This window comes from Myotis myotis, unplaced genomic scaffold (assembly GCF_014108235.1).
Source record: "Myotis myotis isolate mMyoMyo1 unplaced genomic scaffold, mMyoMyo1.p scaffold_m19_p_11, whole genome shotgun sequence".
Taxonomy (NCBI): domain Eukaryota; kingdom Metazoa; phylum Chordata; class Mammalia; order Chiroptera; family Vespertilionidae; genus Myotis; species Myotis myotis.
Window position 1 is genome coordinate 10,747,289 of NW_023416315.1, and position 23,243 is coordinate 10,770,531.

At 39.3% G+C, this 23,243-nt stretch overlaps 1 protein-coding gene across 2 annotated transcripts in view; it reads left to right on the forward strand.

The window, feature by feature from the left end:
* VPS41 (VPS41 subunit of HOPS complex) overlaps positions 1-23,243 on the forward strand; it is a 135,558-nt gene that overhangs the window by 42,831 nt on the left and 69,484 nt on the right. Inside the window, exons 5-7 of one of the 2 annotated variants that reach the window (XM_036327450.1) lie at positions 9,692-9,766; positions 19,708-19,770; positions 22,740-22,805. In XM_036327450.1, the coding sequence (XP_036183343.1) occupies positions 9,692-9,766; positions 19,708-19,770; positions 22,740-22,805 (204 nt within the window). The remainder of the gene's footprint in view (positions 1-9,691; positions 9,767-19,707; positions 19,771-22,739; positions 22,806-23,243) is intronic. The other variant, XM_036327451.1, reaches the window with a different exon arrangement.

The window sequence follows — 23,243 nt, forward strand, 5'->3', positions numbered from 1 at the left end:
TGGTTGATGGTTGATCCACATGGTTGATGTCAGCTTTTAGGTTGACTCCACCCTAAATCACAGGCTTGTCTTTCTCCCATGGCCAGCCCCCCCACCCCCAACCCCCCTTAAGACTATCAGGTGTGACTGGCTCCTGCCATTAACAAAGACATCTCTAGCATGCAAGGTGGTGTGACAGATTATCTTTCAGAAGCCAGAAGGGCAAAGGCCTTCTGTACATTTTTAAATTTTAAAAATTCTGTTTGGGCAAGGTCAAATTTTGTCCTACATAAAACTTAAGGAAACCCACTATTTTGTGGGTTTATGCTTTTAATTGTTATCATTTAGATTCCTTGCTTTTAGAAATTAAGATAATTTCCATGTCTCAGTGTCTTACAAAAGAAACCTGCTGTGAAAAGCATCTTTGCACAGTAATCTTCTCCTTGGGTATAATAGGCAAGGCATATTTTAAAGAATTTTGATATGCCTTGCCAAATAAGCTTTTAGAAAGTTTCTCCAAATTTGAGTGCCCATCAGCAGTGTAAGAAGTGTATCTATTTTTGTGGTTCCTTGCCAAAACTAGCTATTTAAACAATCTTTTCTGATTCTACCCTGGCCTGTTGGTTAGAGTGTAGTCTTGGTATGCTGAGGTTGCAGGTTTGATCCCCAGTCAGGGCACATAAAAGCATCAGCCAATGAATGCATAAATGGAACAACAAATTGATCTCTCTCTCTCTCTCTCTCTCTCTCTCTCTCTCTCTCTGCCCCCTTCTCAAAAAAAATTTTTTTAAAGAAAATATTTCCTGATTCTATGGACAAAATATCTGGCTGTTTTAGTTTTCATGTATTTGTTATTACAGAGGTTGACTCTTGTTCTCCTTTACCTATAATTTACACTGTTTCTTTTGTGAATTGACTGTTTATTTGTGAGTAAAATATCCAAATTTCTTTCAAAACTAAAGAAAAATTTAAAATGTACAGTAAGCTGCAAAATTGTTTACAATGTATATGAGGAGGGATAAGTACCCCTAATCTATAATAACCTGTCATGAATCAGTATTAAAATGATGGTCACCCCAGTAGTGAAACCGTCTCTTTCTCTGGATTTATGCCTAGAACTTACAGTTTAGGATTGCAGTTTTTACCGATGTACTAACTAGCTTTTCTCTTCACTTCTACTTGAAGTGGCCCAAGAAATATAAAATATTTGTACTTTCACTTTAAAATAGGTAAGGGAAGGAGGTAGTAAATGAACATGTGCTAAATACCTCATCTTCTAGATGCAGTTGTGTTGATTTTGGGAGAGACACATTCATCACTAATAAGATGAAAATAGAATGAACTACTCTAAAATTTTTCTAGATAGACAAGAGAAAACAATTTGAGTAATATAGCAAAAGAATAAGAATGAAATGGGAAAACATTATTCTAAAAAGTATAAAATAATGTAGCAACTAAGCTATATATAGTTTGTCACTAAAAGGAAAATTGCCTCAGCTTTAAAGAACAGATATCTCACAAGATTATGGAAATAAAAAATAAAGATATGAGCAAAAATATACTATAAAAGCCAAATTAAAACTAAACATGTTGGCAATAAAAATGTGAGACAAAATAGGGTTAAAGGCAAAGAGCATTAACTAGCAGAAGATATATTGATTAAATTTACAAATTAAAGGGAAAATATAACAGTTATATTCTTTGATGTGTCAAATTATAGGGCATGTAATATCCAGCCAAAGCTTATTTGACTAACTTGTAGAAAAAATGGACAGAATTGCTATTGGGAAGATTTTGAAACAGTTTCTTCCAGTTTTTGAGAGATCATGAAGAAAACAATGATATATAGAAATGAGATAATACAAATAACATGGTTAAAATATATTTATTTTGAAGTCAAATAGAGAATATGAAAGGATGTATCTTAGGTTTCAAAGACAAATCAGTAAATTTCTAAAAATAGATATACACGTTCTCTGAATGTTATTGTAGTGACACTAGAGTTTATTAATAACTAGATAAATAAGCAAATATCACTGTCATTGCCCTTAGAAATGAAATAAAACAAAATAAAATGTTACTTTTCTCAAAGAGGAAATAGTTTATTGCATTTCACATTATTTTCTGTCTTCTAGTTTCTGGCCAGTGTTATACTCAAAGGAAAATGCAAATCATTATTTTATGATTAACAAGTGAGCAGTTATAATTAAAAAGAAATAAATTAATGTAAGGAAATTAGAGTAAGGTCAGCAACACTGTTCTAAGACAAAAAAAGGAAAATTAATATTGATTGAGAATAGAAATTAAGAGAAAATATTAAAAAAAGAGCAAATTTATTGATGAAGTCTGGCTTCTATAAAAAGGCCTCTACAACTGTTAAACAATTGGTAAAGGCAATCAAAGAAAAAGGGAAATAAAATATTTGTATACCTACCTGTAAGATAGTGTTATGTATATATTTTCTGCTGGGGTCCTGCCCCCGCAGGTCCAGGGGTCCCCAAAGGTGTGGACGGAGTCAGCGAAGAAGGAATGACACGGAGACAGCATTCAGTTGATCAGCAGCCTAGCCAGGATCTCTAGCCAGAATCTCCAGCCAAGTTCTGGTCTGGATCTCCAGCGAAGTTCTGGTTCAGGATCTCCAACCAGGCTCTGTGTCCATGTTCTCTTGCTAGGTTCTGTCTCTAGGTTCTGAGGCCAGTTTCTGTCCAGGATCTTTTGCCATGTTCTCTCCAGCGAAGTTCTTCTGTCGCTAGAGAACGTTCTGTGTAGGTTCTGTGCCTAGGTTCTATCTCTCTTGGTTCTGTCTTCTTACATCTGTATTTATACCAGTTGATTCCAATCCTATCAATTTCTATTTCAAAGGTTAGGGCGTTTCTTATCTCCATTCCAGGGACTAAAGATTATGTAGCTTAAGCATGATTGTTCATAGTTAAAGTGATTAATTACCCACCTGGCACTTAGTTAAGAGGTTTTATTCCCTCCCTAACTTCAGGGGAAAATCCCTACCTGGGGAAACAACCTTTCTCAGAGAGGAGACCTTGGTTAAAACACATAGTGCCAAGAAGGTGAGCAAACATATTAAGAACAGTATGCCATATATGCCAGGTCCCTTGAAACAGCAAGCATGGACCGGCTCCCGGCAATTTTCATATTTGTAAATATAAAATAAAAAATTAATGTTACCTACCACAGAATTGCTGTGAAGAGTAAATAATATAAAACCCTTAGAATGAAGCCTGATGCATAATAATCATATATTAAATATTAACTTATTAGTATAGTATGACTTCTTACTATTACTACTAATACTGTTAAAATGTTAAATGAACAAAAAATAAAAAAGATATATTTCCACCACTAAAAATTTGAAATGCACTGTTTTCTGAGAAAATAGAAATAAATGACCATTATAGAATTAGAGCATTTGAGTAGCTTGACAGTCATGGGGAAAAATGTAATCTAAGAAATAACTCATTGAAGTTCTTTTTTTTTTTTTTAAAAAATATATTTTATTGAGTTTTTACAGAGAGGAAAGGAGAGAGATAGAAAGTTAGAAACATCGATGAGAGAGAAACATCGACCAGCTGCCTCCTGCACACTCCCCACTGGGGATGTGCCCACAACCCAGGTACATGCCCTTGACCGGAATCGAACCTGGGACCTTCCAGTCCGCAGGCCGACGCTCTATCCACTGAGCCAAACCGGTTTCGGCTCATTGAAGTTCTTGACCCCAGACATTTTCATGGGCAAATTTTCTTTTTTTATTTAAAAATTTTCAATGTTTATTTTTATTATGAACTATAACTTTAGAAAGTATATAAAATGTACAGTGAAACAGTTAAAAAGCAAACAATCATATAGCGACCACTCTGTTAAGAGTAGACCATGTGACCCTTCTGCTCACAGTTCCCTTAGAGCAGTGGTTCTCAACCTTCCTAACGCCGCGACCCTTTAATATAGTTCCTCATGTTGTGGTGACCCCCAACTATAAAATTATTTTTGTTGCTACTTCATAACTGTAATGTTCCTACTGTTATGACTCATCATGTAAATATCTGATGTGCAGGATGTATTTTCATTGTTACAAATTGAACATAATTAAAGCATAGTGAGTAATCACAAAAACAATATGTAATTATATAGGTGTTTTCCGATGGTCTTAGGCGACCCCTGTGCAAGGGTCGTTCGACCCCCAAAGGGGTCGCGACCCACAGGTTGAGAACCGCTGCCTTAGAGTGTCCCACTATACTCACCTGTATAATAATAACTGCCTAGCTTTTCTTTTTCATTTTATACCATCTATGTGCACCTACTGTACACTATATTGTAGTTTTGTCCATTTTTTATATGTTGTGTAAATGGGATCATACATATCAGAAATGAGAAAAGGATGCTCACTGTCATTGCTATTCCCAGAGTAAAAAGTGCAAGACTTCTAAGGGGAAAAGTATAAAACTTCATTCAAAGTCACTAAAGAAGGCCTGAATAAATGGAGAAAGGCTTCATGGATATGGATTAGAAGAATCAATATTGTAAATCTATCAAAGGGAAAGCTATCAACATTTCACCATTAAGGGAGATTGAGGAATTTTTCTCCTAGTGTGCTAAGAGTTTTTACTATGAATGGGTGTTGCATTTTTTTTCCTTTTTTTAAAATTTATTTTGTATTTTCTTTTTCCATCAGCATTTATCCCCTTTATTCCCTCTTCAAATCTCCCCCACCATAATCACCGCACCTGTGTGCATGTTCATGAGTTCTCAAACTTCATCAACACTTTTTCCATCTACTGAGATGATCTTTCAGTATTCCTCATTTCTTTTATTAATGCAGAAAATTATAATACATTGATGAATTTCCCTATGTTACATCAGCCTTGTATTTCTGGAATAAACATGGCTTTTCTATATATGCTGACTTCATTAATATTTTCTTTAAGCTTTTTCTATTCCTGTTCATGAGAGAGTTACTTGTACTTTTTCTTTCTTTTAATAACTTTGTTGGGTTTTGTTATGGTAAGGTTACACTGGCCTGGTAACATGAGTTGGGGAGCATTTCCTTTTAATCTGTTCTCTGGAAGAATTGTGTATGATTGGATTTTTTATTCTTTTAACTATCTCTTTTGAAGTTAATATTCTAGTTAGTGAGTTTGACAGTAAATAGGATAAAATAAAACACATAAGTATAAATAATAGTTTACTGGCTCTAGAAGAATGTATTAGTCTTTAACTGAGATAGGGATACCATCAAGACAGGCTCTTTTATGATGGAATATCAGGATGTTGGTTTTGGATATGTTTTGATTGAGATGCCTGTTAGGCATCCAAGTACATATATAAAGTAGGCAGTTCTATATGTTGGTCTGAAATAGGGAGTGGTCCATTCTGGAGATAGAAATTTAGGAGTCATTTCATGACCTGAAAGAGAATACCAAGGGAGCCAGTATTGATGCAAAAGAGAAAAGGTGGAAAGACCAAACCATGAAATACAAAGATCAATAGATCAGAAATGGGGGGCAGGGCCCTGGTGGCAGGGGAGGTCCCCCATGGGGCCAAGGGAAAATTTTTTTAAGAGAGGAAGGAAAAAAAGAGGGATCAGGAATATCCACCCAAAGAGACTGAGAAGGACCAACTAGAAATGTGAAAGAAAAATAAGTATAGTAATCTGGAAGCAAAGAGGAGAGAGTTGTCAGAAATGTTACATGCTTCTATTAGGAAACGTAAGTTAGGATTGAATAATGACCATTATGTTTAGTAATATGGGGGATATTTCAATTTGCAATTTATTTGGAAGAATAAAATTTCTTGAAAAAAGCCAAGGAAAGTGTGGAGTTATGACTGGATCTTGCCGTTACCAAATATCAGAACATATTATATTTATCCTATATAATTAGATCAATGTTGAATTGATATAGCAGTGGACAAAGAGACCACAGTTGAAAACCCAGAAGGTTATTTAAGTGAATATAAACATTTATTATATAATAAACATAGTTTTCTGTAGAATGAGAAGGATGAATTAATAAATGGGGCTAGCCCAACTAGATATTCATTTGGAAGAAAATAAAATGAATCCTGTAAATATTAAAGACTTAAATGTTAGAAATAAAGCAATAACCATTTTGCAAAAAAAAAAAAATCTCATAGACCACGTATACAATGTCTGGGTGCAAAACTGTGCCAAGACCTCATACCCTAAAAACGAAAAAGGAAATTGACAAGAAAACAACAAACATGGAATAGAAAATTGGGTAAGAGCCCTAGCCGGTTTGGTTCAGTGGATAGAGCGTCAGCCTGTGGACAGAAGGGTCCCGGGTTCATTTCCCGTCAGGGGCTTGTACCGCAGTTGCAGGCTCCTCCCTGGCCCCAGCCCTGGTAAGGGTGCATGCAGAAGGCAACCAATCGATGTGTTTCTCTCACATGATATTTCCCTCTGTCTTTCCCTCTCTCTTCCACTCTCTCTAAAAATCAATGGAGCCCTAACCATTTGGCTCAGTGGATAGAGCGTTGGCCTGCAGACTGAAGGGTCCCAGGTTCGATTCCGGTCAAGGGCATGTACCTTGATTGCGGTCACATCCCCAGTAGGGGGTGTGCAGGAGGCAGCTGATCGATGTTTCTCATCAATGTTTCTAACTATCCCTCTCCCTTCCTCTCTGTAAAAATCAATAAAATATATATTTTTTTAAAAATCAATGGAAAAATATCCTCTGGTGAGGATTAAAAAAATAAAAATAGGTAAGAAATGTGAACAAAGAGTTTACAGAACAAATTAATTGGCCAAAAGACTTACGAAAAGTGTTTAAGTTTCTTAGTAGTCAGAAAAATAAATCAATGAATATTGATCTTTGGTAGAAAAAAAAGAAAAACTTCAGTTGCTAATAGGGATGTAAGGGAAAGAGGATTCTAATACTTTGAAGGTATGATTTCCCTCCCTAATGTTGCTTATATGGTGGTACAAACGGATTCCACTCAGAAAGAAACGGGTTGTGACGAAGTTTGCCTTCTTTGTGTGTAGAATACTAGCGCCACTGGGGGGCTTAGACACTGAGTAACAGTCACTAGCTTCCAGACATGGCACATAACTCTCGAGGCCTCATTTTCCTTGTGAGGCAGAGATAACCATCTGTCAGTGCTGACTGCTTTCCCCTGAGGTTGTGAGGGTCATCTACTGTGTCTGCCAGGTCTTTGGCAGTGATAAGTTGTGATTCAGAGGATATTAGCTCAGGCCATGAGCTTTTCAAAAGTACCAATTTAAGAACAAATTATGTAAATTTTGTGTATGTGAGAAGAAAATGTACTTCTGAATATTAGTGGTAGTGAAGAAGGGCCTTGTAAAGAAGGATTGCATTCAACCCTAGTTGGTTTGGCTCAGTGGATGGAGCGTTGGCCTGCAGACTGAAGGGTCCTGGGTTCAATTCCAGTCAAGGGCACATGCCTGGGTTGCTGGCTTGATCCCCAGTAGAGGGTGTGCAGAGGCAGCAGATCAATGATTTTCTCCCTCTCCCTTCCTCTCTGAAATCAGTAAAGATATATTTTTTTAAAAAAAGAAGAAAAAGGATTGTGTTCAGCATTGGGGCTGAGTTTCGTAGGCCTGGAACTGTGCTGCGTAATAGGACACTCTGCAGTAATGCATACCTTCCGTGATGTGCGCTTGCTACGTGATAGCTCTAGTCCAGTGGCTGTTGAGCATGTATTAGTGCAAATGAGGAATTAAATTCTTAATTATGTTTAATTTTAATTAATTTAACTTTCTGAATGAATAGTCATGTGGATAGTACTGTATTGGATAGGACAGGTACATAGATCAGGCTCCACATACATATTAAATTATAGTTTGACGTAGGTTATAGCCAAAATGGGTATTAAAATGTCATTTGCTAAAGAAAGACCAGAATAAGAAAACTGTTAACAGAAGGCATTTATTGTGGAAAGCATTAACCAGAGTGTAGAAGCTGAGTAGCAGGACTTCTCAGCCAGAAGTGGGGACATGCTGGCCTCAGTGCTTTCCCTGTTCAGCTTTTGTTTTGCTGTGCCCATCACAGCGTTCTCTTTGCAGGACAACTCTTCATGGCTCTGAAGGCCGGAGCCCTGGCTCTGACACTTTTCTGTCATGATTTTTATCCATGGACTTCAGTTTATTCTCCTGTAAAATGAATTAAATATCTCTCTTCAAGGTCCTTTCCTCTTCTAACATTCTGGGAACTTAAGAAGAAAGCGTGTGTGGTGATATAGGGATCAAGATGAGAAAAGATTCTGTGACCAGTTATTTTAGCCTGTACCACAGGAATCTCTCTCACATCAGCCAGTCAATAAGTGGACTTTTGAGGGCCGGAAATCTTGGTTTTTGCCCTCACCTTCACTTACTAGCTTTGAAATATTTTCCATTGGAGAAGGATCCAATTTCAGTTTTGTGTATTTCCATTCATTATTAAGAAGTCAAACTATTAGGAAATAAGATATTTAAAAGTATCTAGGATGTAGATACTAAAAAGGACACTAATTTGTAAGCTCATTTATAATCATTGATGACTGACTTTTCAGGGTAAGTTTGTTCCTGTCATGTTTTATGTAGATAGTTGGGAATTGCCATTATTTAAGAAGAAGAAAAAAGAACAGCTTGTCATATTTTAATGTTGTCAACATTTGCTGATTTTTACTTCTATTAGAGTATCTACCTGCATTAATGTTTTAGTAATTAAACAATTATCTACATAGAGAACTGGAAGGCTTTGAAAAATATTAAAAGTACAGTTGTGTATTTATACCTGGGAAAATACATCTAATGGCGAAAGCCTGATTCGTATCTTCACAGATTTTTAAATTTGAGATTACTCAAAAGAATGGGAGATAACAAAGTTTGTTAATATCAACTAGACCCTGTGAATTTCCCCCAGGAAGTACTAAGCATAAAGTATAAATAAAAATTGATTTAGTAATTTATAAGAGAAGAATAGATTGGTTAGTGAACCAAAGTAAAACAACTAAAATTTTTTTTTACATTATGATTTTTATTTTGTTTTTTCTTTTGTCCTTTTAATGGATTTGGTTGGGAAAGCATTTTGGGAGTGTAGAATAAGCAGAACAGAACAAATAAAAAGGCATATAGCATGTGATAAAAATAACATTTTAGGGACTTAAAGTGTGTGAAATAGACAGTTTGGGGAAATCTTAGGTTTCTGGGCATTTTACATGTCTGGAAACAAAGCTGTATTTTGCCCTTTTCATTGGCAAAATTAAAATATGTTTTTGGTTCATGCATCTAAACTCACAATTTGTATTATTTAATTTTACAAAGATCCAAGGCATTTGATTATTAATATACTAGAGGCCAGGTGCACAAAATTCAAGCATTGGCGGGGGGTCCCTAAGCCCAGCCTGCGCCTTCTCACAGTCCAGGATTCCTTGGGGGATGTCTGACTGACGGCTTAGGCCCACTCACAGCAGTCGGACATCCTTAGCACTGCCGCAGAGGTGGGAGAGGCTCCGGCCACTGCTGCTGCGCTTGCCAGCCGTGAGCCCCACTTCCTGCTGAGCTGTGCTTCCCCTGTGGGAGCATACTGACCACCAGGGGGCAGCTCCTGCATTGAGCATCTTCCCCCCTGGTGGTCAGTACGCATCATAGTGACTAGTTGTTCTGCCGTTCGGTCTATTTGCATATTAGCCTTTTATTATATAGAATACTTTCCTAAAGATTTACGTTTTGTTTCTTAACTAGAGTCCTGTGAAGATAAATCAGATTAGCCTGGATGAAAGTGGAGAACACCTGGGCGTGTGTTCCGAGGATGGCAAGGTACGTGCTGATGTGGCCACCTGGAAACCGTGCTGTGGCACTGGAGCCTCCAAGTGCTTGGAAAAGCACTCCCCTTCCTGTATATGTGCCTTGAAGAGAAACTTGCTTATTCTTTGTGGACATGGGCTTGCTTCCCATTGCTCATAATTAAAGTAAAATATATTTTTCACAAATGTGCCTTAGGAAAAGTAATTACAAGAATGTCAATAATGTAACTAGTATTAAGCTGATTAACAGCTGTGGCAGGGGAACGTGTCACCTTAATCATTACTGCTTGCCACTTAGACTTCAGTGACTAGTCTGCAGTTCCTGCAAGACAGTAGTTTAATGCCTTTCTGCCATAAATCCACAAAATTGGATTTTGTGGTCATGATTTCTGTGGGCCGGTGGTTTCATTTCACACAAGTTATGAATGTTTCTCTTGAATTATAGAATCTTTTGATAAGCAATCATAGCTTATCAGAAGAATAAAGTGTCTTACAGTGGCCACATTAAATAAATATAAAATCAATATATGTACAGTTTCCTAAAAACCTGGCACCCACTTCCTCAATCGAGGACATACATCATTTGTGCTGTATATAACTAACAATTATTAGTGCTTCTTGCTGATGTTGAGCTGTGACATTTAGTGGTTGTGGTGATTGATTTTCCACTTATAAGAATGTCTTTTTTTGTTTTCCAGTCGATGGAAGTCTTTTCAAATGTTGGTTTGCAATGATAAAATTCTAATGCACAATGTGTTTAAGCTACTTTTCTAAAATAACAGTTTAAGAAGAGAGTGCATTAAGAATCATTAGAGAACCTTACCTATTCCTGACAGAAGACAGGAGATTTTGTAATCTAATTTTGATTTTTACGTGATCTAAATGCAATATGCCATTAGGATGAGTAAATTAAAAACAGCGTACTCAGTATAAAAGATTTATACCCATTTGATCTGTTATCAAAAGAAAAATGAAGTCTTCTTGACATACAAGAATGCATTTTATGTACCTAAGCCTAATGTTTCTTAGAGTCTTTTGAAATAGTAATTGGAACACAGGTGCTTTTCAAAAAGCACTATCATATTTTATAGTACCTTCTGAAATTCTGAGATAAACCAGACTGTCAAGGAGAGATTGAGGGAAGAGTTGTTATGTGCAGAAATTGAGAAGAATTATCCGAACTATTGAGACATATTTGTATTTATATATTTGTAAGAAAGGTCATCTTCATTTTGTTTTCTGAATGATGACGAATTCCTTCTAGGCTGTTATCAATTTAATTGAACTAATTTATTGAAAGAGAATATTCAGTTTTTGACTTGAGAAAAATTTTTATTAAGGTAATTCATCTAGGAATGTTTAGGGCTTTAAATTTTGAGCAATTATTATTTGATGTAGCAAATTTCTGGTGAATAATGAGATGACCCTCATATCTCATGGGGTATACTTTTTGACAAACACCTCTGTTTTTCTATTTTAGTAAAATTTAAAACTAAATTTTACTAAATTTGGTGTAGACCTATGATACATTTTAAAAAATGCTTTTCTCATATATTTTATTAGCATTGGTAGAATTGAAAACAAGTATTTCATGCATATTTTTTGTGTAAGCTAGCCTTTACCATGAGTTAGTCATTATTGTGAAAATTGAGTAGCAGTATAGAGTGATCTGGTAAAGTGATTAGTGATGATTAAATAAAGTTATTACATAAACTCCAGATATCTAAAGTGAATGCATCTCCTAAGGGCTGTTGTGATTTTTCTTTCTTTAGTGTATTAGAAATCTATCTTTATATATAAAAGCCTAATATGCAAATTGTCCCCATGGGAGTTCGACCAGGAGACTGATCACTTGCTATGGCGTGTGCTGACCACCAGGGAGCAGTGGGGAAGGAAATAAGGCACTGATTGGCCCTGATCACTGGCCTAGGGACCCTACCCATGCATGAATTTCATGCACTGGACCTCTAGTAGTAGATAATTACTTATGTCCTATTTCAAAGATAATCTTCGATATTTGTATTCAGTTTTGAAGCCATAATTCTAACCATTGTTTAAAATGTTCTCTTTTAATTCAGCTGGTGCTCATTTCTGTCTTTATTCCATGGCTTCTCTGTGATTGAGTTCTAAATTTTGAGATATATCGTGTGTGTGTGTGTGTGTGTGTGTGTGTGTGTGTAGTTTCAGTTTACTGGCATACATATTTAGGTAACTTTCTGATAAGTGCATATAAGATTTACTATCTGTTATAGATATTTCCTTCATACATAAACTAGAATTAATTTAGTATAGAGTTCTGGGTTGAAATATTTTCTCTCAAAATTTTGGAGATGTTGCTCCCTTTTGTCTGACTTCCTTTTTGTAGACATGTCAGAGGCCAGTCTAGCTTTGTTCTTTCACAAAACCTTTTTAATTATTCTCTTGTCCTGCCTTGGAGCTCAGACTAATAACACTAGCAACAACAACGACAATAAACAGCCGTTGTAATGGAGTTTGCTAACTTATGTCATGTTTGGGTCTGTTTTCATTAATTTTGTCTGGAACACAGTAAGTTCTTTAGATCCATATTCTGAAGTATTGTTTTCATTTCAGGAAAGTTTACTTCTGTTCTGATTTTGATTATTGCTCCAGTTCCCTTAGTTTTCATTTCTTCAAAGAAACTCAATAATACATGCTTAGGCTGGAGGCAGTGTGGTGCAGAGGCTCAGAGCAGAGCTCAGTACTCCACCAGCCTGTGTGGCAGCCCAACCCCCGGCCCCTGTCCTGTGCTGATGGGCATGTTGTTTGCCCTCCCAGTGCCTCCGCTCTCTCAGCTGGGCAGTGGGCACAGTGGGAATCCTGCATGGGAATGTCTCCAGGTGTCAGGTGTATGGTGAGCTCGCCACTGATTAACCATTTTTATTGCTAACCATTCATTTCTTAACCCATTACCGTCTGATCTCTCCCCCTCCCACATTATTCCACCTAAACTTTTCAAGGTGAGCAGGTGAATGGATAAGCACTATTCACGCTTCCTCTCTTTCCTAAGAGGTAGGTTGTAAGAAAATTGGTCATATTGTGTGCCCCCCCACCCCCCACCACGTATGTGCTTAGCTTTCTCATTATTTTTATCCTCTCGTTTCTTTGTCATGGAGAGTTCTACTTGTTTATTCCCTTTGCTGATTTGCTTTTCTTCCAGCATCAACTTTACTTTGTGGAGTAGAGTTTTATTTCATTTTGCATTTTTTTTATTCTCGAAATCTTTGTCTCTCCCAGCTCTGTTTTCATATTAGCCTGATATATACAGTAGGCCCTCGGATTATGTCGGAGATCCGTTCCTACGGGTCGAAGTAACACGATTTTCATCGTAAGTCAGAACCCACCTATATAAGCACCTACGTCACTCACATGGAGCCCATACACGGCAGTAATGAAGTGAAACAGTAAAAAAAAATTTAAAAGGAAGATAACAATCCTGACCTTTACTTGTGGTAAAAAAATAATAAAAAACATAAAGCACATATGTACATATGTCGAAATGACGGAACTTTTTTTTAAAATAAATAAATGGGAGATGGCGACGTAACCATGAAACAGCGTACGTCGAGTCCGAGTCCGACGTAACCTGAGGACTGCCTGTAGTTAGTTTTTTATTTTACAACTTCTTATATGTCTTAGAGTGTCAGGCAGTGTGGTCTAATGGTTAAGAGTGGGATTACCTGCCACTGTGTTTTAGCTGTGTGATGTCAGCTAAGTTATTCATACCTCTCTGTGCCTCAATCTATTTCCATCTCTATCAAATGGAGATAATAATAGCGCCTACCTCATTGGTTGTTAGGAGGAATAAATGAGTTAATATATGTAAATTGTTTGGAAGAGTACCTGGAGTAGAAGAAACATGTGATAATTATTAGCTATTGTCATCCTTGTCATCATCATCACCATCAGTAACATCATTCTGTGTTTCTGTTCCGGATTCATAGGGGTCTTTTCTTCTTATTGAAGTCACTAAAGAGTTTTCTAGTTTTTCTTTCTTTTCTGATTATAATTAAAACATTTTTTAAAGCATAGTTTTCTCCCTCAAAATTGTTGGATTTTTGTTCTGCAGTATTCTTTTTATAGCCCTGGTGTGTGTTTTGTTGCTTGTTTATCCATTACAGAATAAGAAGAGCTCTATCTAAACCTGGGTTAACAAAGAGATTCATGTCTGACGGTTCTTGGCCCTGCATGTTATCATTTTGGGTGTTGTAGAATCACTTCTGAGCTCCATGCAGGGGGCCTGTTAATGAGCTCCATTGCCTCTGACCAGAGGTAATCAATCAGGTAAGGCATCCGCCCCAGAGTGAAGTGGGAACCTGTGTTATCATCCCTCCCTGCTCTCTGACTCTCTTCCTGGGTGGAGAAGAGGAAAAGCAGCAATCTCCCTTGTGAGGGTCCCATCAGCTACCTCCCTCGATGTAATGACAGTTCTAATTCTTGACCTGTTGTTACTTGGAAGCTGGGGTTTGAGAGAGGCTGTGATAAGGGAAGTACCGATTGGGAGGGCTGTCTGACACTGGCCACCTCACCCACAGTCACTCTATGTCAGATGGTCTGTCACCCAATTCTCTGGTTGGCAAATACATTGAAATCCTTGCTAAAGTGGAGAAGGATACGAAACCTTCCTTACTGTTTCCTGAAGGTAGCTTTTCTTTACTTCAGGCAGTAAAAACACACAGACCTTCTGTGGTTCTTACATGTCTCTGTGGTTTTGTGGTTAATGAGAAATCCTCCGGGCCTTTGCAGTAGACTAACTATAAGGCCCATTTTTCTGAATTTTCTATTTTTCTTCATTAGGTATTTTGGTGACAAATTGGAAGAGGTTGTTGGGGCTGCTGTAGGGGATATAGCTTTCAAAAGAATCCTCTCTATTTTAACCTTTTGTTATTCTTAGATGAGGTCTTCCTAACAGCTCTCCAGGCTGTCATTCAATGGAATCTTTTCACAGATAAGTATGATATTCACTGACAAAATGGCAGAGTAAATAAAGGGAGAAAGAGGAAATGAATGAGAACTATTTGAATTTTATTAGTTTTAGTAGTGTAACTTGTGACCAATTAGTTTGGGCTGTCGCGTAAGTGAAATGAAGGAAACATCAAAGGCGTTACAAATCACCCTGCTTTTACTGATAAAGTTTCCCACATTTGTCTTACGAAGTTATATTGTTTTTTTATGCTGGGGAAGATGAGGACAAACGAGGAAAATGTTATTCAGTGAAGTGTAGTAATAGAGACTGACCTAAAAGTCTAGTCATCTTTGCCGTCTTCAGCGAGCACTCCTGGAGCCCTGGCTATGACAGTAGAATTTTTGCTTCTGACTAGTACTCAAGCATAGTGATGAGTGTCAGCCTGTTTGCCAGGAACTTCTGTGATGTGTTCTCTTTTCCGTTTATTCCTTTTCATCACTCTATTATATTTTCAATATGGATTCATAATTTTAAAAAACATTTTTATTAATTTTTAGAGAGAGAGAGAAGCATTGATGTGAGAGTAAACCATCGATCAGCTGCCTCCTGCACGCACCCCCACAGGGGATCTGTCTGCAACCCAAGCGTGTGCTCCAACTGGGAATCGAACCAGTAGCCTTTCGGTGCGTGGGAGTGTACCCAACCAACTGAACCACACTGGCCAGGGCTGGATTCATAATTTTTAAAGGGACATTTATCCCTGGGGATTTGTAATTTAATTTTCACTATTAGATTCATTATCCTAGTATTTACCGTCTCATTTATTGGTACCTCAGTCTTTTTCACCAGGCTTATTCATCATTTATTTATATTGCAAATACTTTTGCCTATAGTGAACATCACTTAACTTTTGTTCTTAAAATCACTTTACCTTGCTATAGGCAGACGGAAGTTTATCCTTTTGAATTAATAGTCTGCTTCATTTTTCAACCTCTGTCACAGAGTTGCATAATTCAAGTCAATATTCACTTTCACTTTAGTTTGGCAAATATTTGGGACTTTTGGATGTATTTTTTCCTATTCTACTTTTCTTACACTTTATATGGAAAGGTATATATATATGTACTAGAGGCCTGGTGCACAAAAATTTGCGCACTTGGGGGGAAGGGGAGGTCCCTCAGCCCGGCCTGTGCCCTCTCGCAGTCTGGGACCCCTCGGGAGATAACGAACTGCTGGCTTAGGCCTGCTCCCGGGTGGCAGAGGGCAGGCCCAATCCCTAGGTGCAGCCCCTGGTCGGGCTCAGAGCAGGGCTGATTGGGGAGTTGGGGCGCCGCCCCCTGTCATGCACAGAGCAGGGCGGATCGGGAGGTTGCGATGCTACCCTCAGTCACGCACAAAGCAGGGCCAATCAGGGTTTGGGCGCTGCCCCCTGTCACTCACAGAGCAGGGCCCATCAGGGGGGTTGGGGCTCTGTACCCTGTCACGCACAGAGCAGGGTTGATCAGGGGGTTGGGGAGCTCCCCCCTGTCACGCAAAGAGCAGGGCCCATCAGGGGGTTGGGGAGCTCCCCCCTGTCACTCACAGAGTAGGGCCGATAGGGGAGTTGGGGCACCGCCCCCTGTCACACACAGAGCAGGGTGGATCAGGGGGTTGGGGCACCACAGCCTGTCACGCTCAGGGCAGGGCCGATCAGGGGGTTGGGGAGCTCCCCCTTGTCACTCACAGAGTAGGGCCGATAGGGGAGTTGGGGCACCGCCCCCTGTCACACACAGAGCAGGGCGGATCAGGGGGTTGGGGCACCGCAGCCTGTCACACACAGAGCCGCAGGGCGATCAGGGGGTTGGGGAGCTCCCCCCTATCAGGCACAGAGCAGGGCTGATCAGGGGGTTGCGGCGCCTTCCCCTGTCATGAACAGTGCAGGATGGATAGGGAGGTTGTGGCCCTGCCCCGTCACACACAGAGCTGCAGGGCGATCAGGGGGTTTGGGGGCTGCCCCCTATCATGCTGATCCTGGTGCTGGGAGGCATATTACCCTTTTACTATATAGAGGCCTGGTGCACGGGTGGGTGCCGGCTGGTTTGCCCTGAAGGGTGTCCTGGATCAGGGTGGGGGTCCCCACTGGGGTGCCTGGCCAGCCTGGATGAGGGGATGATGGCTGTTTGCAGCTGGTCACACACCCTTTAGGGTGGGGGTCCCCACTAGGGTGCCTGGCCAGTCTGGGTGAGGGGCTGAGGGCTGTTTTCAGGCTGGCGAGTGACTGAAGCTCCCAACCGCTCCTTTTTCTTTCTTTTATTTTTTTATTCTGTGCCAGCTTTAGCTCTGAGGCTCCAGCTCTTAGGCCTCCACTGCTGAAAGCAGATTTCTGGCCTTTGTTTACCTTCTGTAGTTGAAACAATGTCGCTATCCTGCTGGCTGAAGCCCGGTGACTAAAGCAGGTTTCTGGGGTTTTGTTTAGCTTCTATATTTGTAACATAGTTGCTTAGAGTTGCAGCTCAGCGGCCGGCAGCGGCAGGCGGGGAACGTTGCAGTCCTCCGTCACTGAAGCAAGCAAGCCTCATGTTAGTTTCAAGCTGCCTGGCTGCCGGCCGCCATCTTGGCTGGCAGTTAATTTGCATATCGCCCTGATTAGCCAATGGGAAGGGTAGCGGTCGTACGCTAATTACCATGTTTCTCTTTTATTAGATAGGAGATATATATATATATATATATGCAAATTTTAGGCTATCTCACATAATGGCATTATGTTAAAAAATAGGGCTTGGGACACTTTTCTTGCTTTTGATCACTTTTGGCAAGTAATTTATTTTTCTGAAGAATCGTCTGTTGAATGGGTGTGACGGTGTTTGTTCTCATACCTGGCAGTATTGCTATCAGGACCAAGTGAGGCAGAGCAGGAGTTTTAGTGCTGGCTGTATCCCGTCAGTTGTGGTCCTTTAAAAATATAGTTTCGGCCCAGCAGAAGGCTTAATTTGTCTAGGGTGGAGCCTAGCCATTAGTAACTGTGCAGGGTAGGCAGGGTCGGAACCACCAAGGTGAAGGATGTGGGATCATTGAGAGACATGTGAGCAGTAGTAATAGAAGATCTGACACAGGACCATGCGGCCGCATTGCTGTACAGAAGGGAAATAGTGATGTTAGAAGAACTTGAACTTCCGTGTCCAGCATGAGTTTATACTGAAGTAACTTCAGTGAGTTGACCACTTATTGATTTACTCCATTAAGATTCAGATCATATAGTAACACCCCTACTTTTACCCAAATTTCTTGGATTCTGCTTATCAATTAGGTTAAACTTCCCTTGGGTAAAGTAAAACTCTGAATGCAATGCTTATCTTTCCTACTTCTTAATCACCATTTTATAAGAAGTCTGTTGTATCTTATGCTTAATACATTTATATAAAAATAGTGATTGGATACCCTCTAAGCAATGAGAAGCAAGGTAGTGGTGGGCATACATGTATTGCTATGTTAAGAATACATTCTAGCAGCCTACTTCAAGGTAAATCTAATTCCTTCTGTGTTACGTTGTACCATGTGCTGTTCTTGGAACCCAAAAGACATACTTGGCACAAGGGTATAAAAATAGTAGTCACTAAATGAATGGCATGACCTATAGAGTTTAGATTTTAGTGAATAAACTTTTCTCCAAAAATTATAGCATGGGTAAATTTTTCTCTTTGAACTTGCAACAGTGAACCATGCACAACTTACCAGGATTAAAACAAAAAGAAATAAAAAGTTGGGCAGCTTTTATATCTGTTTAAGAAATTGAATTTGTAATTAAAATCTTTTCACAAAGAAGCCAATAAGATCTAGATGCCAGGCTAGTGAATTCTTACAGAATTTAAAGAAGAAAAATGCCATTTTTATAGAGATTAGAAAAATAGTAAACTCATCCCAAATATTGGGGAAAGTTCTGTGCCCCTGATAGCTCCAAGTGATTGAGGGCCCCTGGAATTCTTATGCTCTGCTAGTAAGAGTGGAAATTTATCCAAACCACTTTGTTAAACCGTTTGGCTGCCTATGAAATGTGAATAGATGCATAACCTCTGACTCAACAATTTCATTCCTAGTTATATGAATGTCTATAAAAGTGCACCAGAAGATTTGTAAACAGTGTTTATTGCGGCATGATCGTAATGGCCCCAGTCTGGAAACAACCCCAGTGATCGATACATAAATTTCATACATTAAAATACTGCACAGCAATGAAAGAAATCAGTTACTGCTGTGTACAACGGTATCGGTAAATCTCACAAAGAAAATGTTAAACGAAAGAAGCCAGTAAAATTACTTATGGTTCATGTACATAAAATTCAGACACCACCACATCCTAACTGGTGATCCTCTTTAGAGTAGCAGGTTGTGTCTGGGAGGGATGGGAAGGAGCATCTCGGGTTTTCCTTCTTGGTCTGGGTGGTGGATACAGGTGTATGTTCATTTCCTAAAAGTTGATGAAGCTGTAAATTTATAACTTGTACTCTTTATCATACATCTATTTATTTTTTCAAAAAGTAAACAACTCAGAAAATTGATTAATTATGAATAAAGTGGCCTGGAATGACTTTAAGTAGGCACTGATAAGTAGAAACTTAAACCATACATTTATACAGTCTCGGAATATTCAGCATAAGATTGTAAGGGAAGTGCAGTTCACCTGATTTCTTCCCACGTTGCTCTGCATGGTTGATTTATATGTGACTCAAAAAAGAAGCTCTTTTTTCCTTTAAGGGAAGGAAAAGAATTCCTGTAGGGATAGCCTGTGGGAAGCTCATAAAAGAATACTAATGACCTATTCATATGTGTTTTATTTGTTTAAATTGGTATCATTAATAAAAAAAAAAATGTGTAGTGAGTAAAGTGAACTCTATCCATGAGATGCTTAGAAGAGCTTAATTGTGGTGGTGTTCTCTCACCCTGTTAGAATTGTTTTCATTGGATGCAGAATAGAGACCAGAAGGACCTTCGATTATTAAATGTTTTACTTTGTTGCTGTCGTGGTGAAATAACAGGATCTATTTCCTTTTTAGGTGCAAGTGTTTGGACTGTATTCTGGAGAAGAATTTCATGAGACCTTTGACTGTCCCATTAAAGTAAGTATTCAGTAAATTTTAATTTTTCTAAGGGTTTTCTCAGTGAAGGCCATAGGATTACAATACTTTGAGTGCTACCAATTTTTTAGTAATTTTGTTAATAAGCATCTATTAAACACAATGTACTATAGAAACTATTCAGTCCTTTAAAGGAGTACAAGATGTATATTATGTGATTGTGATCTCAGGAATATTCTTGTAGTGGGTGAGATATCTCTCTCTCTCTCTCTCTCTCTCTCACACACACACACACACACACACACACACACACATGCATGCGCCTGTAATTAAAGACTCGGTTGGTAAAAACAATATGAAGAAGTCCAAAGCTGAGAGAAAAGTTACCTTTAGCTGTTCTTGTTAGTGACGTTTTTAGATGGAATGATGTTTGGGCTTTAGTGAATGGATAGGGCAGATGGAGAAGTTGGTTTTCCATGTGGAAGAACAAAATAATAGAAACGGAAAGGCCAGAAAGTTTAAATTGTGTCCGGGAAGTGGCAAATCGTCTAGTGTAGATAGTGCGTCCATAAAATACTGACTCAGCAGGATTGCTGTATATCCAGGCTAAGGCACTTGGGCTCCATCCGTTAGATAAGGAGAAATTATTGAATGTTTAAGAACAAAGACATGGCATAAACTGAGGTGAGCTTAAGGAAAAGTAATGTGGCAGCTATATGCAGTATAAACTTGGTGGCTGATAGCCACAAGGCAGGAAGACCAATTTCAGATGAACAGTTATGTTAGTTAAAGCGATTATTGTAGTTGTTAAAGGAAGAGGTCATGTATTTTTCTCACTTGCTTATTCTAACATCTATGGATTGACAGGTAAAGAGGAGAAAGGACCAGATGGTGTTTGAGAAAGCCAAATCTGTCCAAATAGAGCGTGATTGGAGGAGGAGAGTGACTGGGAACGAGACAGGTTAGAAGGCTAATGCAGTGCTCCAGGCGGGGCGGGGCAGGATCTCAGTAAAAAGAGCAATAGTGAGTGCAGCAAACCTCAGAGATACTGAGGATCCAGTTCCAGACCACTGCAGAAAGGCGAGGATCGCAGTAAAGCGAGTCATTCTCTTTTTGCTGGTGGAGGGTCTTGACTTCAGTTTGTTAAAACAGCACCTTTGAAGCTCGATAATGTGAAGAGCAATAAAATGAGATATGCCCATATTCAAGATGGAGTAGAAGAGATGAATTTGGAAAGCCTTACAGCGGTTCTCAAGCCGTGGATCGCGACCCCTTTGGTGGTCAAACGACCCTTTCACAGGGGTCGCCTAAGACCATCCTGCATATCAGATATTTACATTACGATTCATAACAGTAGCAACATTACAGTTATGAAGTAGCAACGAAAATAATTTTATGGTTGGGTTACAATATGAGGAACTGTATTTAAAGGGCCAGAAGGTTGAGAACCACTGCTTTAGGAGGTAGACCTAACAAACCTTGGTGATGGGTTTGATGAGGGTGATGAAAGATGAAGGAGGTGAGGGGAAATCGGGGTTCTTGCTTTGCCACTGGTGTGGGAATGCCATCTTGAAATACGGGGTGATTTGAGTAAGGACGTTGCTGATTTGGTTTTGAGATTAGATAACTGTAGCACATCTTTTAGGAATATTATGGAGGTTTTGGAAACATGAGTGAGGGACTCAGGATAGAGAGTGGCCCTAAAATCACAAAGTTGATAACCACAGGTGAGTATGGTGAAACCACTTTGAAGGGCATTATCTAGTTAAAGGTTAAAGAGTGAGCAGAGAAGAAAACATGAAATTTTAGAACATCTAAGTTAAAGGTTCAGGCAGTGGGGGGGTAGGAAGGGAGGTGAATGACAGCAGGGATCAAAGAAGCTTCAGAGGGAACAGAGGAGATCCAGGAGAGATTTAAGAATAAGGACATAAAATGTATTTAATTGAAGATGCATGAAAGTATAATTGTGTGGATTTTTCTGCCGAAACCGGTTTGGCTCAGTGAATAGAGCGTTGGCCTGCGGACTGAAGGGTCCCAGGTTCGATTCCGGTCAAGGGCATGTACCTGGGTTGCGGGCACATCCCCAGTGGGGGATGTGCAGGAGGCGGCTGATCGGTGTTTCTCTCTCATCGATGTTTCTGACTATCTCTCTCCCTTCCTCTCTGTAAAAAATCAATAAAATATATTTTTAAAAAATTTATAATTGTGTGGATTTTTCTAATGCCTGGAAATTTTTTGTGCTAAGTTAGAAACCCCCCTGAAATGTATTGGTGATTTCGTGGGTTTGGGGATAAGAAGGCGCCAGGCAGAGTATGTGCCGGCTTACAGCCAAGAAGGGAGCCCATGGTCCTGCACTGAATGGTGCCACGAGACCTTCAGAAAGCCACTGGCAAACGACGTGGGAAGTGATGGGGTGGAGCAGCCTGGGGAGAAACCTGTGTAAGGGGTTAGAAGGAGATTGGCTGAGTGGAAACAGAATGAGAACCTGGGGGACAGGAACTGAGGGTGGAGGTGAAAGGGAAGGTGCCGAATGGTTAGCTCCATGACTCTCTGGTCTTGCGGCTTTTTGATGTAAGTACACTTGGTGTCTCTGAGGCTGCGTGGCCCTACCTGTTCCGGTTGGTGCCTTCAGCCATTGGAAGGCATCCTGGGCAAGGAAGGAGCTAGTTGGGTTCTTTCTCTGAGACCCTTCTGTGAATTATACTCAGTTGCAAACATTCTTGACACCTTGATTGACCTACCTTGTGGCCTGTAAGGAGGGAGACTCCTCACTCATCCAAAAACTAGAACTAATTCACTCTCAACTTTTAGCTTTGACCTGCTTCATAGAAGAAATATTTTAACAGCAGCACAAAACTCAGACATCTGCAATTGTTGCAGAATATTACCTGAATAGATTACTTCCTGCAATATATAAGGATGATTTTTAGATCATGCTGCCTCTAATGTATAGCCTTTATTCTGTGCCTTAACCATGACTCCTAACCTGGCGTCGGGTTCTTGTTCCCTAGATCATCGCCGTGCACCCACACTTCGTGAGGTCCAGCTGCAAGCAGTTTGTGACTGGAGGGAAGAAGGTAAATGCTGTGTGTCTGCCCTCACATGCAGGCTTTGAGGGGTTGCTCTTGAATATATCGTCAACATTTTTAATGTTTGTTCATTAGGAGAAATTTTGAGAAATAACAATGTAATGAAATCATAAGACCATCATGCCTTGGAGAGGTGTGGCTCAGTGTTTCCCACTGGCATTCCCGTGGAGTAGCTTCAGAGCAGGAGAAAAAGAGACAGGTTGTTATTCAAACTACCTTCTAACACTTTGAAATATTGTCTCTCCCACGAAAAAAGGGGTAGAGGTGGCATTAAAAAAATAACAAAATCAGTTAAACTAGTTTTTTTTTCCCCCTTTGTAGAAAATCTCTTGCAGGCCTTGATAAAGTTTTAGAACAATTATGGCTGTTTTTACTGACATGTTCCTCACATATTTTATTATCTTAGCGCTATTTTAAAAACAGGAG